The sequence below is a fragment of the Acomys russatus genome, chromosome 3 (genome assembly GCF_903995435.1).
Source record: "Acomys russatus chromosome 3, mAcoRus1.1, whole genome shotgun sequence".
In the NCBI taxonomy this organism is placed as follows: domain Eukaryota; kingdom Metazoa; phylum Chordata; class Mammalia; order Rodentia; family Muridae; genus Acomys; species Acomys russatus.
Genome location: NC_067139.1, coordinates 62921636 through 62934695, shown reverse-complemented (window position 1 = coordinate 62934695; position 13060 = coordinate 62921636). Strand labels below are relative to the sequence as shown.

Genomic DNA, 13060 nt, shown 5'->3' with positions numbered 1-13060 from the left:
GGTGGCAAAGAGCTGCATAGGCCTAGCCTGTGACGTGATCTCGAGGGACTGTAGACAGCACTCCACAGTGTGCTGGGCCGCTAATCTGGGATATTCCATAGGTTTGAATCAGAGCGGGAGCATTTTGTACTTAAGATAGTTTCCACGGATGATGGATTTATGGGGATATAGTATTGGCCCTTGGTAAGTCAAGCTAAAGAGAAGTTAGGAGTCAGTGGCTGAAAAGTATCTATCTATCTATATCTATCCATCTATCTATCTGTGTATCTATCTATATCTATCCATCATCTACCTATCATCTATATCTATCTATCTATCTATCTATCTATCTATCTATCTATCTATCTATCCATCTATCTATTTGTTTCTTGAGGGAGGGTTTTACTCTGACTTCTAGGCCTATCTGGGACTCACTGTGTAGCCTAGGATAGCCTTGACTCATGGCACCCTCCTGCCTCATCTTCCTGAGTTCTGGGACTTTCTGTAGTAGAAAGAACAGAGCAGGCACTGAAGTAAATGCTGCATTTTGGCATTATCTGTCTTATTTCTTTCAATTGTTCAAGCATATATATTCTTCTTTTTTCCGCTTGAGACAGTGTCTAGCTGTGTAGCCCAGGCTGGCTTGGGACTTGCTACATTAAGAAGGCTGGCTTCAAACTTACTCTCTCTTGCTTCAACCTCCCAAGTGCTGGGCCTGCAGGTGTGCATTGCCAAGGTCAGCTCTAATTTCTGTAACAGCATCATAGCAAGCTATTATGCTGCCTGAAGCTCTTCTATCCGTGTGTCTTTGTGACTCATCTATTGAATCTCAGCTCAGCTCCAGTGACCAAATGAATCACTCAATGGCTCAGTCGCCACTGCTCACACACTGAGACCCTTGTATGAATCTGTAGCCAAAAGGCTGGATGGCATGGTAGGATGTACACACCAGGGAGAGACATAGCTCTGGCTGAAGGGTGTTCTAGGGAAGCGTTACAGTCAATGCTAGATCTGGGTTCAATCCCAGCACCACTGAGAAGAATGAAAATAAAACATATGTCTTAAAAAAATCATTTTCAGGAACTTTCTTCACAGAGGTCAGAAAGGATGAGGTTTTCTACTTTAAGGATGACATCCTTATGTGTGATTACAATGACTGGCCTAGTACTCTTCATGGCTGTCATAGTGTAAGTATTCTATGAAGTGAGAATGCTGAGGGTGATAGGTCAATTTGTATGCTGACTGAGCTCATAGTCCTAATACCACCAAGATGCACAGAGCTTCTGTGTCCCATTTTTAATTAATTAATTAATAATTAATTAATTAATATATTTTGGGCATCAAGGATTGAACCCAAGGGTTTGTATATCCCAAGTGTAAACTCTAATACTGAGCTAAAATCCGGTTTAATTCCTTATTGATTGAAAGAAATTTAGAGAAGATAAACACATGTCCTGACATGCTACTCCTCAGCCAACACCCCTTAACCTTCACACAGCCAGTTCTGCCTAGGGCATACTATGTTCAATCCCTGCTCCCCCTCTGTACTATGCCTCTCTTTCTTATATATATAAATATAAATATATATATACACACACGTATATATATATACATATACATATATATACACACGTATATATATACATATACACACACACACACACATATATATATATATATATATACACACATGTCCTCTCTTTCTTAACAGGGTCTCCCTCTGTAGTCCAGGCTGACTTCAAACTTGCAATCTTCATTCTCCAGCCCCTTCAGTGCTGAGATCATAGGCATGCACAGTCAAACCCGATCAGAAGTTGCTTTTAAAAAAGAGCATTGGTATTTGTAGAAGAGGTGGGGTTTTGTTAGAATCCTTAGGAGTGTATGGCATGATTGATTCTCCTATTACAGTTAGCAAAGGGCTCCTCACAGCACATTCAAATGTCAAAGTCACAGTGAGTACTTTTGAGCATTCTGGGTTGTAAGTCATACGCGTGTCATAGGCCTGCTGTATAACCCTCTTTTGTTCTGAGCCCTGTTCTGAGCCAGCTGCCTATGAGTAGCTCACTTGTTGGTCTAGCACACCTGGATATGCCATGCATTAATGTGCTGGTGAGAACCTTCTGACATGCTTCCTATAATTGTGCTTCCGGGACCTTTACCAAGGTGGCGGCCCCTGAACTTTTACAGCGCTCTGGGATGCATGTGTCTTGTGAAGGCAAATGCTTGTTTTTTCCTCCTCATCAATTCATCCAGCATGTGTTTCCAGTGCACTTGAGTGGCATCATATCCCTTCAATGTTCAGGTGACCAAAGTGTTGGCTTCACCTTTTCCAAGCCTACTTTATTTGGGGGTTCTTTAAATGTTTATATCTCCCTTCCAACCCATCTACCCTAGATAGGAGAGAAAGGAGGTTTATGGAAGCAGGGGAAGTAGACCTTGTTGAATTCAGTTCCTGGGAGTGATTCCCCTGGCGTAGTTGGCAGGATTTCAGCAGACCAGCAATTCCACCAGAGTTGCTGCTCAAATTTGGAACAGCGGCTGGAGCCTGGAAGTTTTCGCTGGAGCAGTCTCTCTAGGAGCATCTCAAAGTGCACTGATGAACAGCCAAACAGTATCAAGACCCAAAAAAGCTCCAGCCTCTTGGACACACACACACACACACACACACACACACACACACACACACACACACACACACACACACGACTCTGTAGTAGAAGTCAGTTTTTCAGCTGGCAAAAACTAAGCCCCCTCATGAAGTGGTTGGACTTCTAAGTGGATAAACATCACCTGTTCTCTCACAAGTCTGTTCCCCATCCCACACTTGGCATCAAAACAAAAACATGTTTACATCCAGTACACTAAAGTCTTCCAGTTCCACCAAGAAAGAAAGGTGGTGATCTGGCATTGGTCTTGTACTGCTTTCTTACCAGGTGAAAGCAAATTTGAGGTCCTTTTCAATTGATGTGGGAAAAACAAAAACAAAACAAAAAACAAGAGCTAGATCAATAGGTGCACACTAAAAACCAGGGATTTGCAAGTGGTTGTGTGTGACATCTAAAATAGCAATTAAATAAGCAACACTGTCTAATTAAATTTATTATAATCCACATTCACTCTTCAAGATCCAGCAATTTCCTGGACAGAGTCCTGTAGTAACGTGCCACGAATCTCCATCCCTACCTCTTTCATGTCTTTGAATCTGTGGCGCAATGATTCTGACTTATCTTTTTGAGGATGATTGAGGCTTCTGGGTTCCTGAGCCAAGTTAGTTATTTCTTTGACTTCTATTTCTTATTTGCTTCTATCACCAATGAAGCTGGAATATCTTAATTAATATTGTCTTCAGATTACGCTAATGAAGAATGAATCTGTAAGTCTGAAAATATCCACATACCTTTGATATTATGGCTGAAACAAGATCTTAGGTATCAAAACATATTTCCACAAGACCTACTCAGGCTTGATCATTTCATAATCTTCTACCTTCCTGCTTTGCTACTGAGAAAGAACAATGGTTGACCACCTTTCCCATTTTCCTTTTGTAGGCAATATTCCCTCCCCCACCCACCATCCCTTTGTGGAGCATCTTAGACTCTTGTCTTTATCCTTGGTGTTTGCACTTCTCCAATGTCTGGCCTAGTTGTGGGGTGGTACCCAGGCTATTAGTTACTTTATCATCACTCTGACCTACTACCCAACAAGAAGCAACTTAAGGAGGAAGGGTCATTTTGGTTCATGATTTAAGAATGGCCTATGGTGGAGGGGACGGCATGGGTGTGGAAGCAGTGCTGAGCTGCTGCTCACATCTGGATGGATTAGGAAGCAGAGAAGCTGGTGCTTGTGCTCAGCTGGCTTTCTCCCTTTATTCCCTTTTTACCCCTAGACCATGAGGGCGGGGCTGATAGTTCTAAGTAGGTCTTCTCCATCAATCGACCAACCCTCTCTGGAAATCCCCTTACAGACATACCCTCACTAATGGTGAGGGGTACTTCACTAATGTCCTATGTGATTCTTTTTTTAAAAACCCTTTTTATTGATTCTTTGTGAATTTCACATCACGCACCCCAACCCCACTCATCGCCCATCCCTCCATATCTGCCCTCCATCCTTGCAACTTCTCCCTTAAAAAGAAAATCTTCCTGTGGAAGCCGCCCCAAACTGGTCTGAGGCCTCTGGCTTCTGCTACACTATCAATACTGCATTCTCATTGGGACTCCTCTCAGATGTCCTGTTGTTGTCCTGTCATAGAGATCTTGCAGCTTTGGATCTTCAGGATTGTCCCCTTCCCTTGCTCTAGTAGTTCATAGATGGGATAGGTGTTGGTGTGGGCCAACTTAAAGCCTTGGATCTGGGCCTGGCTGTTAGCTGAGATGGTCAGTCTGCCAGCTCTCCAGCACCATCTTGGAGAAGGGCGGGGCCAGCTCTCCCACAGTGCCCAGGTGAGGGGTGGGGCAAACTCTGTTGAGTGCCACAGCTGGTATAGAGTGGGGCCAGCTCTGCACAGTCCTTAGACATCAACATAGGCCCAGGCAGCAGCCCAGGGATGTCCACATGACCTTTGGTGGTTAACATGGGCCCTAGACATTGACTCAGACCCCTGCTGCTGCCTGACCACAGACATTATTCTAAAAATTTCTACAATTGTGTTACCTTTTCACAATCCTCTCTTGCTCTTTTAGTTTCTTTTGCTTTGTGCCAGTCTGCTTCTGTTGTGTGGATGCAACCATGTCTGTAATTAAAAAACTAAAGGAAAGCTTTGGATCTCTTGATGTGCTCTTTTTTTGTGTGTGTGTGAAACTAATTATTTTGTTTATTCATTTTGATACATCCTTTCTGTGCTGTTAATTTTCTAAGCATACAGGCAACGGTTTATAGGAGTGAGCAAACATGATTTCCCTTGGGTGGCTAATGAAGCATTGCTCCATCTTCCAGGGAAAATTAGGGTAACTGCTTTACCCATGGGGGCTTTGTGCTCTTGGGCCATGCTTGGATGGCTTGCTTAGAATGAGCAGATGCGTGTGTGTGCACACGTGTGTGTGTGTGTGTGTGTGTGTGTGTGTGTGTGAATTCGAGTGCACTCATGCATTGATATGTGCATATGCACAGGAGGGGGAGAGTAAAGGCACATTTCACAGAGGCCTGGGTCTCCAAGAATAATGGCAAATTTTCTCTGTGGAAAATAGGCTTATTGAGCATTATCTACAAACTAACTCAATGGTGTCACTAAACACAGAGTGCTAAATGGAGAATAAACATAAGGGAGGCAACACTAAAGGGCTTGAAATTTGCTCAGGAAATCTGCTCACCTGGGCTTTCCACGTGGGCTCTTTATATGCTCCACTTGTGTTAGTGCACTGGTTCTCCAGCTTCTGATGCTATGACCCTTTAATACAGTCCCTCATGTTGTGCTGAACCCCAAACCATAAAATTGTTTCATAACTACTTCATAACTGTAATTCACTACTCTTATGAACTGTAATATAAATATTTGATAGGCAGGATATCTGATATGCAAACCCCAAAGGGTCTCAACCCACTGTTGGAGAACCACCATGCTAGGGCCTGGCCCTGAGGCCACTAGAGGGTGCTGTTCCTTTCCTCAGCAGAGACAAAATGTCTAATAGCCTGTCTGAAACATGCTGGTCATGTTAGGGAGAGAACTGATAAGAAGCTACCCACCTTCTACTGGGTCATATGGTCCTAGAAACGTAACCTTTAACCCTGGCCTCAAATCCCAGTCCTCCAAGGAACAAGTTTAATTGCCTGGAGAGTACCCCATTTTTCCTCTGTCTTTGTCCCTCCCTCCCTCCCTCCAGTTCTCTCTCTCTCTCTCTCCTCCCTCTCTCTTTTTTGAGACAGGATTTCTCAGTGCAACAGCCTCAGCTGTCCCAGAACTCACTCTGTAGAGCAGGCTGTCCTGGAACTCACAGAGATTCACCTGCCTTTGCCTCCCAAGCGCTGGGATTAAAGGTGTGAGCCACCATGCTCGGCTTGGCACTCCATTTTTCAAAGTTCATTTTTCTAACCAGTGAAATGGGATGGTCATACCTAATTAGAATGAGGGTGAGTCCTCCAGCCCAGGACCAGCATGGGAGCAGTGCTAGTTTCCCTGCCCACTGAGCTCCTTTGCTACTCTCTAACTGAGACAGGGAGCTCTCAGATGTGTCCACGTGGAAGCCAGCCCCCAAAGGCTTCACAGGCAGCCCAGGCCCTATTGTAACTCGGGTCAAGTGACAGCCCTTGAGTTGCTGCATATGCACAGATGTTTACGGATCTCTCTGCTGAAGGTGAGTGTTTTCTATACAGGCAATAATTTCAGATGCTATACTCCCAGAAGCCACCATCAGAATCAGGTCCTTACTTCCTTCCTCTGTCCAAGTTGTCTTCCTGTGTGCACCTATGCTAGGCCTGGATGAGGACAGAGACAAGAAGATAGAGACCGAGGGGACAAGGATAGCAGCTAGCCATTCTGCCTGCTTCTGCAGCAGGGCTGGGGGCCTTGTGGGAGTCAGTGCATTATGCAGCAGGGACATGGACGACAGCCTGAAGGAGAAGCAGCAGGTCGCAGCAGCCTGTCCACCTGAGAGGAGAGTGGTCCCCAGGGAAGGGACAATAGGCACAAATCCACAGCCAGTGAGCAGAAGCCTGACGGTGTGGCAAGATTTGGGTCCTAAACCTGGTGGCTTCTTGCCAGAGTGACTTCTTGAGGCCAGGTTGCTCAGTTGTGGTCCCATTGCTTCACCAGGGAGGTGGGGTGGGGTGAGGATGTCTATCTCTCAGAGCAGCTGTGATGATGAAGCAAGGTCATTTCTGCACAGTTTTTGGAGCTGTAAGGTGACAGCTGAAGGGCCATTGGGCACAGACAGCTAGCTCCAGGAACCATTTCCACTGGAAGCCATAGAAGAGTTTGCAGGGGTCAGGGAGATTATCCTGTCACCCCAGGAGGTTCCCTCTCTGCCCAGATGAGCTTACCTTGTGGCCTCTTTGGGGGAGGAGCTGCCTTCGTGTATTTAGAAGCAGTTACCTGGCTCCTCATCTAACTCTCTGCTACACCCTTGGAGGTCCCTCCTGGACCGTCCCGATTGCTTTTCTGTAAGCTCACCTCTTTCCGTCTGGCCACACTGCCCTAAATGCCCCTAGCTCTTCCGTAGTCAGTCCTTGCTGTGCCCTCTGTTTGCACCACCCATCTAAAGAGGACACAGGTCAAGCAGCTCTCTGGGATAACTCATTTCTGTGCGTAGTCTTATTCCTTTTCTGCCTCTCCAGGCCTCAGAGCTCTGGAATGATGGGAGAACACCAGGACCAGATCGTGTTTCACTCACCTCTGTGTGTCCAGCCGGAAAAAAAGGCTCACAGCATAGGCTACCGTTAATGTTGGGCTGAACAGGTGGAATGAGTTTTTGAAACCCCGCCTCTTTCCCTCCCTCCCCGCCCCACCATGGGATCTCACTTGGAGCTGTCTTGGAATTTCTGCCTCCCAGGTTCTGGGATTAAAGCACCACCCCACCCCATCCCACCCCACCCCACTGTAGGAAGGCGCATCGCACATTTTCTCAAGCCCGGTCCATAGTTGAGGAAACAGAAGTTGAGAGAAAAAGGGAGGGAGGAAGAGCAGAAGTGCGGTGCGCAAGCAGTGTAGTTTGTCCGCGGCGCGCTGCAAGTTGACGTTTAGTCTGTATCTAGCCTCCATGAGGGGTTGGTCATGGGTGTGGCTCCCGAAGTGGGCGGTGCTAGAGTTTTGTGAGCCCTATGGGATTCCGGCTCAGACGAGAACCAGCGGGTGGCCCGAAGCTTAAGGAACACCGCTCAGCCGCGGGTGGAGCAGGTGAGGCCAGTGCTGAACCGCTATTCTCCTATTCTCCGGTCTGATTTGGGAAGAACTCAAGGTACCCATCCTCCAGGAAGCTGAGGGCGCTGCTTGACTTGGGCGCCTGCAGCAGGGCACCTGATGGGCTTTCCCAGCCTAGACTTGGGGCCACATCTACTGGCTGCCTGTGCACCTGGACCTCCTCACCTGGGACGCGGTGGCCTGATACCTGACAGGTGAGTGGATCTGAGGAAGGGAGCTGCACATCCGAAGTGTGAGTGTGTGCAGGCAGGCACTCAACGCTGGTGGTTGATTTTAGGAGAGGATCGTCTGCCAGCAATACTCCTTCCTAGGGTGATGTGTCCATTGATTTTCCTTAGATTGATTTGGGCGGGAGGCGGTAGGGGTGGGGGGTGGGGCGGAATAGGGAGCAGGGGATGGGGTTGACGCAGCACACTTGTTTCAAAATAAAGTCAGGATAGGGTTTTACAGACCTTGCATAATACCTTCCCCTTCCACACAACACAGGCTTATCACTCACTGCCAGTTCCTAGGGGACTAGACTACATACAGCAGGCCTGGAAAGCGAATGTGGACACCAGGAGGAGAGTCAAGCCAACACCTGTTTGGAAAAGACCTAGGGCTGAAGAGGCAGGCCATTCATTGGCCGCGAGTGGGCTCTTTGAGCTGTTTTGTGGGATTACAGGCTAGTGAACTGTCCAACAGAGGACTGAGGGCTTCAGGGCACCTCTTATGTGTCTGAACCACATCCCAGCATCCCTAGAGGCTCCCCTGTGTAGGATCCTGACGCGACACTCTGCTCACTTCTTACAGACGTGATGATTCCCTTTGTGTGGCAGAGGATCCTGTCATTGACCCCGGAAGTTCTCAGGTGACCTGGAGACTAGGCATAGGCTCTTGAATGGAAAGTCTCCTCCACCACTGGTGACCTGTTGCCTTCAAACTCATTCTGGTCTCCTTCTGGCCCTTCTTGATCTCAGTGTCTTTCATCTTAATTGCTGACACCTAGGCTGAGCCATGAGACCTTCTCCTCAGGCCTTGGTGGCACCTTTCCTCTCCTTCCTCACCCGGCTCTATTACAGATGCACCTGTCAAAGATACTCCACCTTCAGCAAGGAATCAGCTCTCCCGATGACCTGGGGCTCAGGGCTGAAGTGACTGGTCAGCAGTGCTGGTCTGTGGTGTCCTGGCCCACAGCTATCCTGAGAGTTAGCTTTCCCCTGGCTTCTGTGAGAAAAAGCAAAGCAAACTCCTTCATGCTGCTTCTTAAAAGGTCCCTTTCCTTCTGTCTTGGCTTTTCCAGAGCCTCAACCCACCCTCTACATCTAAGTGATCTTTCTGGAACACACATGGCTTGCTGGTAGCCTTTCAGGGGCTCACCCATCACCCCTTTTCTGGCTTACCTCTCCAGCCTCATTATTTCTCCTTCCTTCTCCGAGCCTGCTTGGCCCCAGCTGTTCTGAAGTGCTTGCTGTCTCAGGAGGCTCCTGCCCTGCCTGCCCCTGTGTCTCCATACTTTGAAGTCTCCCCTTCTCCTTGGTCCGTTTGTTTCCTTTTCTGTCTGTGAGCTCTAGGTTCTGCTGCGTCTCGTCTTTCCCCCGCTCTTAGCTCCATCCCTGATCTCCCAGGTCACAGGTACCCACAGTTCTGACTATGGCAATAGCATTGTGGCCTTGAGGTTCATCTGCATTCCCAGTGGTCAGTTCCCTTGTCTTGGAGGGCCATGGCTGTACATGGCACTTTGGTGGCTCTGGGGCTTACCCTAGGATTTGGCCCATGTTGGTTAAGCAGATGAACAAAGTAGTGATCATTGCCTGGAGCCCTCCATGTCTGCTAACTCCCCTTGGCTCATCCCCATGCCTGATGGTTAGACAGGGTCTGGGCTTCTTTTCCCTTGGCTGCCTCTGGGCCAGTGCGTCTGCCATAGATTCATATGACTGTGGCTTCCTTTTCCTCTCAAATCCTACCACTTGTGTTTGGCTGGGTATATTTCGTCTTGTTATATTTGGCCAAATTCTTTTTTTTTTTTTTCTTGTCCAGAAGACTGTGGTGCCAACCAACCACTTTTCCCTGGAAAGCTGGAAGCCCAAAGAACTAGGCTGTAAACTGCCAGTCAGATTCATTGATTTTTTTTTTTTTTTCTAAATGGCCAGGTGAGACTCACTTCCAGAGGTCAGGTCAAATAAATAGTGAATGACATTTGTGACACTTGGAAAGCCAGTTTTACAGATCTCTGGCTAATTTGACCTTTCTGTCAAAACTGCACTTGATCTTGAAGAGAAGTGTATATTGAGAGTGGATGTATGCCCGAAACCAGGCACGGCTAATATAGGACATCAAAGAATTATCTCAAACGGACTGTTCTGCTATGAAAACCATTTCTCAAAATTGGGTCTCTAAACCATGTGCAGCAAAAATCCTACAGCCTGCTTGCTAAAAATCCAGATTCTTTGGCTCCATCCCAGACTCGATGAGCTGTTTCTCCTGGTGAGGGGCCCTGGAATGTTCGCTTTTACCATGCCCCCTGCAATGACCCTGCTGTTTAGTGAAGGCGGAGAATGGCAGACCTGTGGGATTGATGATGCCTGGAAAGCCGGTGTGATAGTTTCTAAGGCGATGTGCAACAACAGGGCGGATGGTCCTCCGTGTCAGGCTGCCTGGCATTGGCATTACTGCTTGAAGGATTTAGAACCCAGGTTTTGAAGAGTCAGTGCTGTTAGAGGATGCATTTGTTCAGGAGGGCCAAGTGGAAGGGTGGCTAGTGCCCGGAGATGGAAGTATGCCAGGTGGCCTGAGCATAGGTATAGGGGGAAAGTGATGAGCACCATATGTTGGTGGCCAGGTGTGTGCATTAATATTGTAGGCAGCATGGAGAAGGCAGTGTGCCAATGAACCAGTCTTCATTCATTCTCATCATGTACAAACTTAGAAACAAGGCTGACTGGGTGCTAGGGTCTGAAACCAGGAGGGTACACAGTGTGGCAAGTCCCAAAGTTCAGGTTCCATGGATGTCATGAAAGACTAGGAGGTCAATATATAGGATGTATTGCTGTCTTTGTTGGGATAAAGGGTTTTCTAGGCTCCAAGTTTTTTTTTGTTTTTTTGTTTTTGTTTTTGTTTTTTTTTTTTTTTAATCATCAGAACAGCCTCAAATCCTGAGGCTAGAGGGAGTTTGTTGGGCAAGCTATGGCACCAGACAGTCAGCTATCTTATTATCTGCAGAAGTATGGGCAAATGGCTTCTTGTGTGGATTTTAGGTTCTTCATCAATAGACTGGGTTGATAATGCTTGTCAAAATAAAGTAGCTAATATGCAAAGCATTGAGCACAGCTCTGACTTGCAATGGTTACTGGATGCCCATCTCTTACCTTAAGCCTCATATGATAGCCCCCAAAGCCATGGGATAGAAGCAGCTAAGAACCTTCTCCCTTATTCTTACCTGGGTTCCACCCTAGAAGCACGCCCCCCTGAGTTCTATTTGTTTGCTTTGCAGGCTGCCCCTTTGAAGTGGGCCCTTTCGTCTTGGAGTTCCTGGATCTTCTCACTCCCATCATGAATACCTCTCATTTCCTGGCCTCCCTCTTCCCAGGATCCCTACAGGATAAGAATGGGACCAATCCATTGTATTTCCTCTACAACTTCTCTGATGGCTGCCAGGATTCTGTAGACCTGTTGGCCTTCATCATCACCACCTACAGCATCGAGACCATCTTGGGGGTCCTGGGAAACCTCTGCTTGATATATGTGACCACAAGGCAAAAGGAAAAGTCCAATGTGACCAACCTACTCATTGCCAACCTGGCCTTCTCTGACTTCCTCATGTGCCTCATCTGCCAGCCACTCACAGTCACCTACACCATCATGGACTACTGGATCTTTGGCGAAGCCCTTTGCAAGATGTTAACCTTCATCCAGTGTATGTCGGTGACCGTCTCCATCCTCTCACTGGTCCTCGTGGCTCTGGAGAGGCACCAGCTCATCATCAACCCAACAGGCTGGAAGCCCAGTATTTTCCAGGCCTACCTGGGGATTGTGGTCATCTGGTTCATTTCTTGCTTCCTCTCCTTACCCTTCCTGGTCAACAGCATCCTGAATGACCTCTTCCACCACAACCACTCTAAGGCTGTGGAGTTTCTGGAGGACAAGGTAGTCTGCTTTGTATCCTGGTCCTCAGACCACCACCGTCTCATCTATTCCACCTTTCTGCTGCTCTCTCAGTACTGTATCCCTCTGCTCTTCATCCTGGTCTGCTATGTACGCATCTACCAGCGCCTGCGGAGGCAACGACTTGCGTTCCACAAGGATGCTTGCAGATCACGAATAGGGCAGATGAAGAGGATAAATGGCATGCTCATGGCAATGGTGGCAGCCTTCGCAGTTCTCTGGCTGCCTCTGCATGTGTTCAACACGCTGGAGGACTGGTACCAGGAGGCCATCCCTGCTTGCTACGGCAACCTCATCTTCTTGCTATGTCACCTGTTCGCCATGGCTTCCACCTGTGTCAACCCTTTCATCTATGGCTTTCTCAACACCAACTTCAAGAAGGATGTCAAGGGTCTGGTGCTGACATGCCGTTGCAGGTCACCCCAAGGGGAGTCTGAGCATCTTCCCCTGTCCACTGTGCATACGGACCTCTCCAAAGGATCTCTGAGGCTGGGTAGCAAATCTAACTTTATATAGTCATGTCTAGGCTTTCCCCTATTATTTTCTTGTGGCAGACCCTTTCCCTTGGCTAAGTAGACACATTATAAGCTGGAGGTAGCATCCTGTTGTTTCTGGCTTTTGAGGCCCAGATAGGCCGGCAAGAGGCTTGAATCTTGGCATTCGGGTGGTTTAACCATTTGCTTCTGGGAGAATTCAGAGTGCAGATTCTGCAGATCAACCACACAGTGAACTTTGCAGCTTGAGCTGCAGGGTATTAGAGCCAGAGATGGCGGACTCTTAACTTAATTCCCTCAGCACAAATCCTGGCCTAAAAGCCTTCACCCATGTCCTGACCATTCAGCTAACTTGCCTTGGGTGATGTGCTACTCTCTCCTAAGGGATGCTGGGTGTTCTGGTAGCCCTTGGCTGAAGTGGGTTCACATGAACAGGTCCAGGGTATCCCTGGAAGGAACAGGGACAATAAGGGATGGGCAAAGATGAATGTGGCTGTGTCATCTATGGAGGTCAAAGTTCATTGCCCCTTCTGGCTGCTGAACTGGGTCCAAGGCATCCTCAGTGTGTGGACTAGACAGCCTGTCCTTAGAA

At 47.7% G+C, this 13060-nt stretch overlaps 1 protein-coding gene across 1 annotated transcript; it reads left to right on the top strand.

The window, feature by feature from the left end:
• The first annotated feature begins 11307 nt into the window (after positions 1 to 11307).
• Npy4r2 (neuropeptide Y receptor Y4-2) lies at positions 11308 to 12588 on the top strand. The gene has a single exon (XM_051141933.1). The coding sequence runs from the start codon at positions 11363 to 11365 to the stop codon at positions 12488 to 12490; it is 1128 nt and encodes a 375-aa protein (XP_050997890.1). The 5' UTR covers positions 11308 to 11362; the 3' UTR covers positions 12491 to 12588.
• Positions 12589 to 13060: the final 472 nt, after the last annotated feature.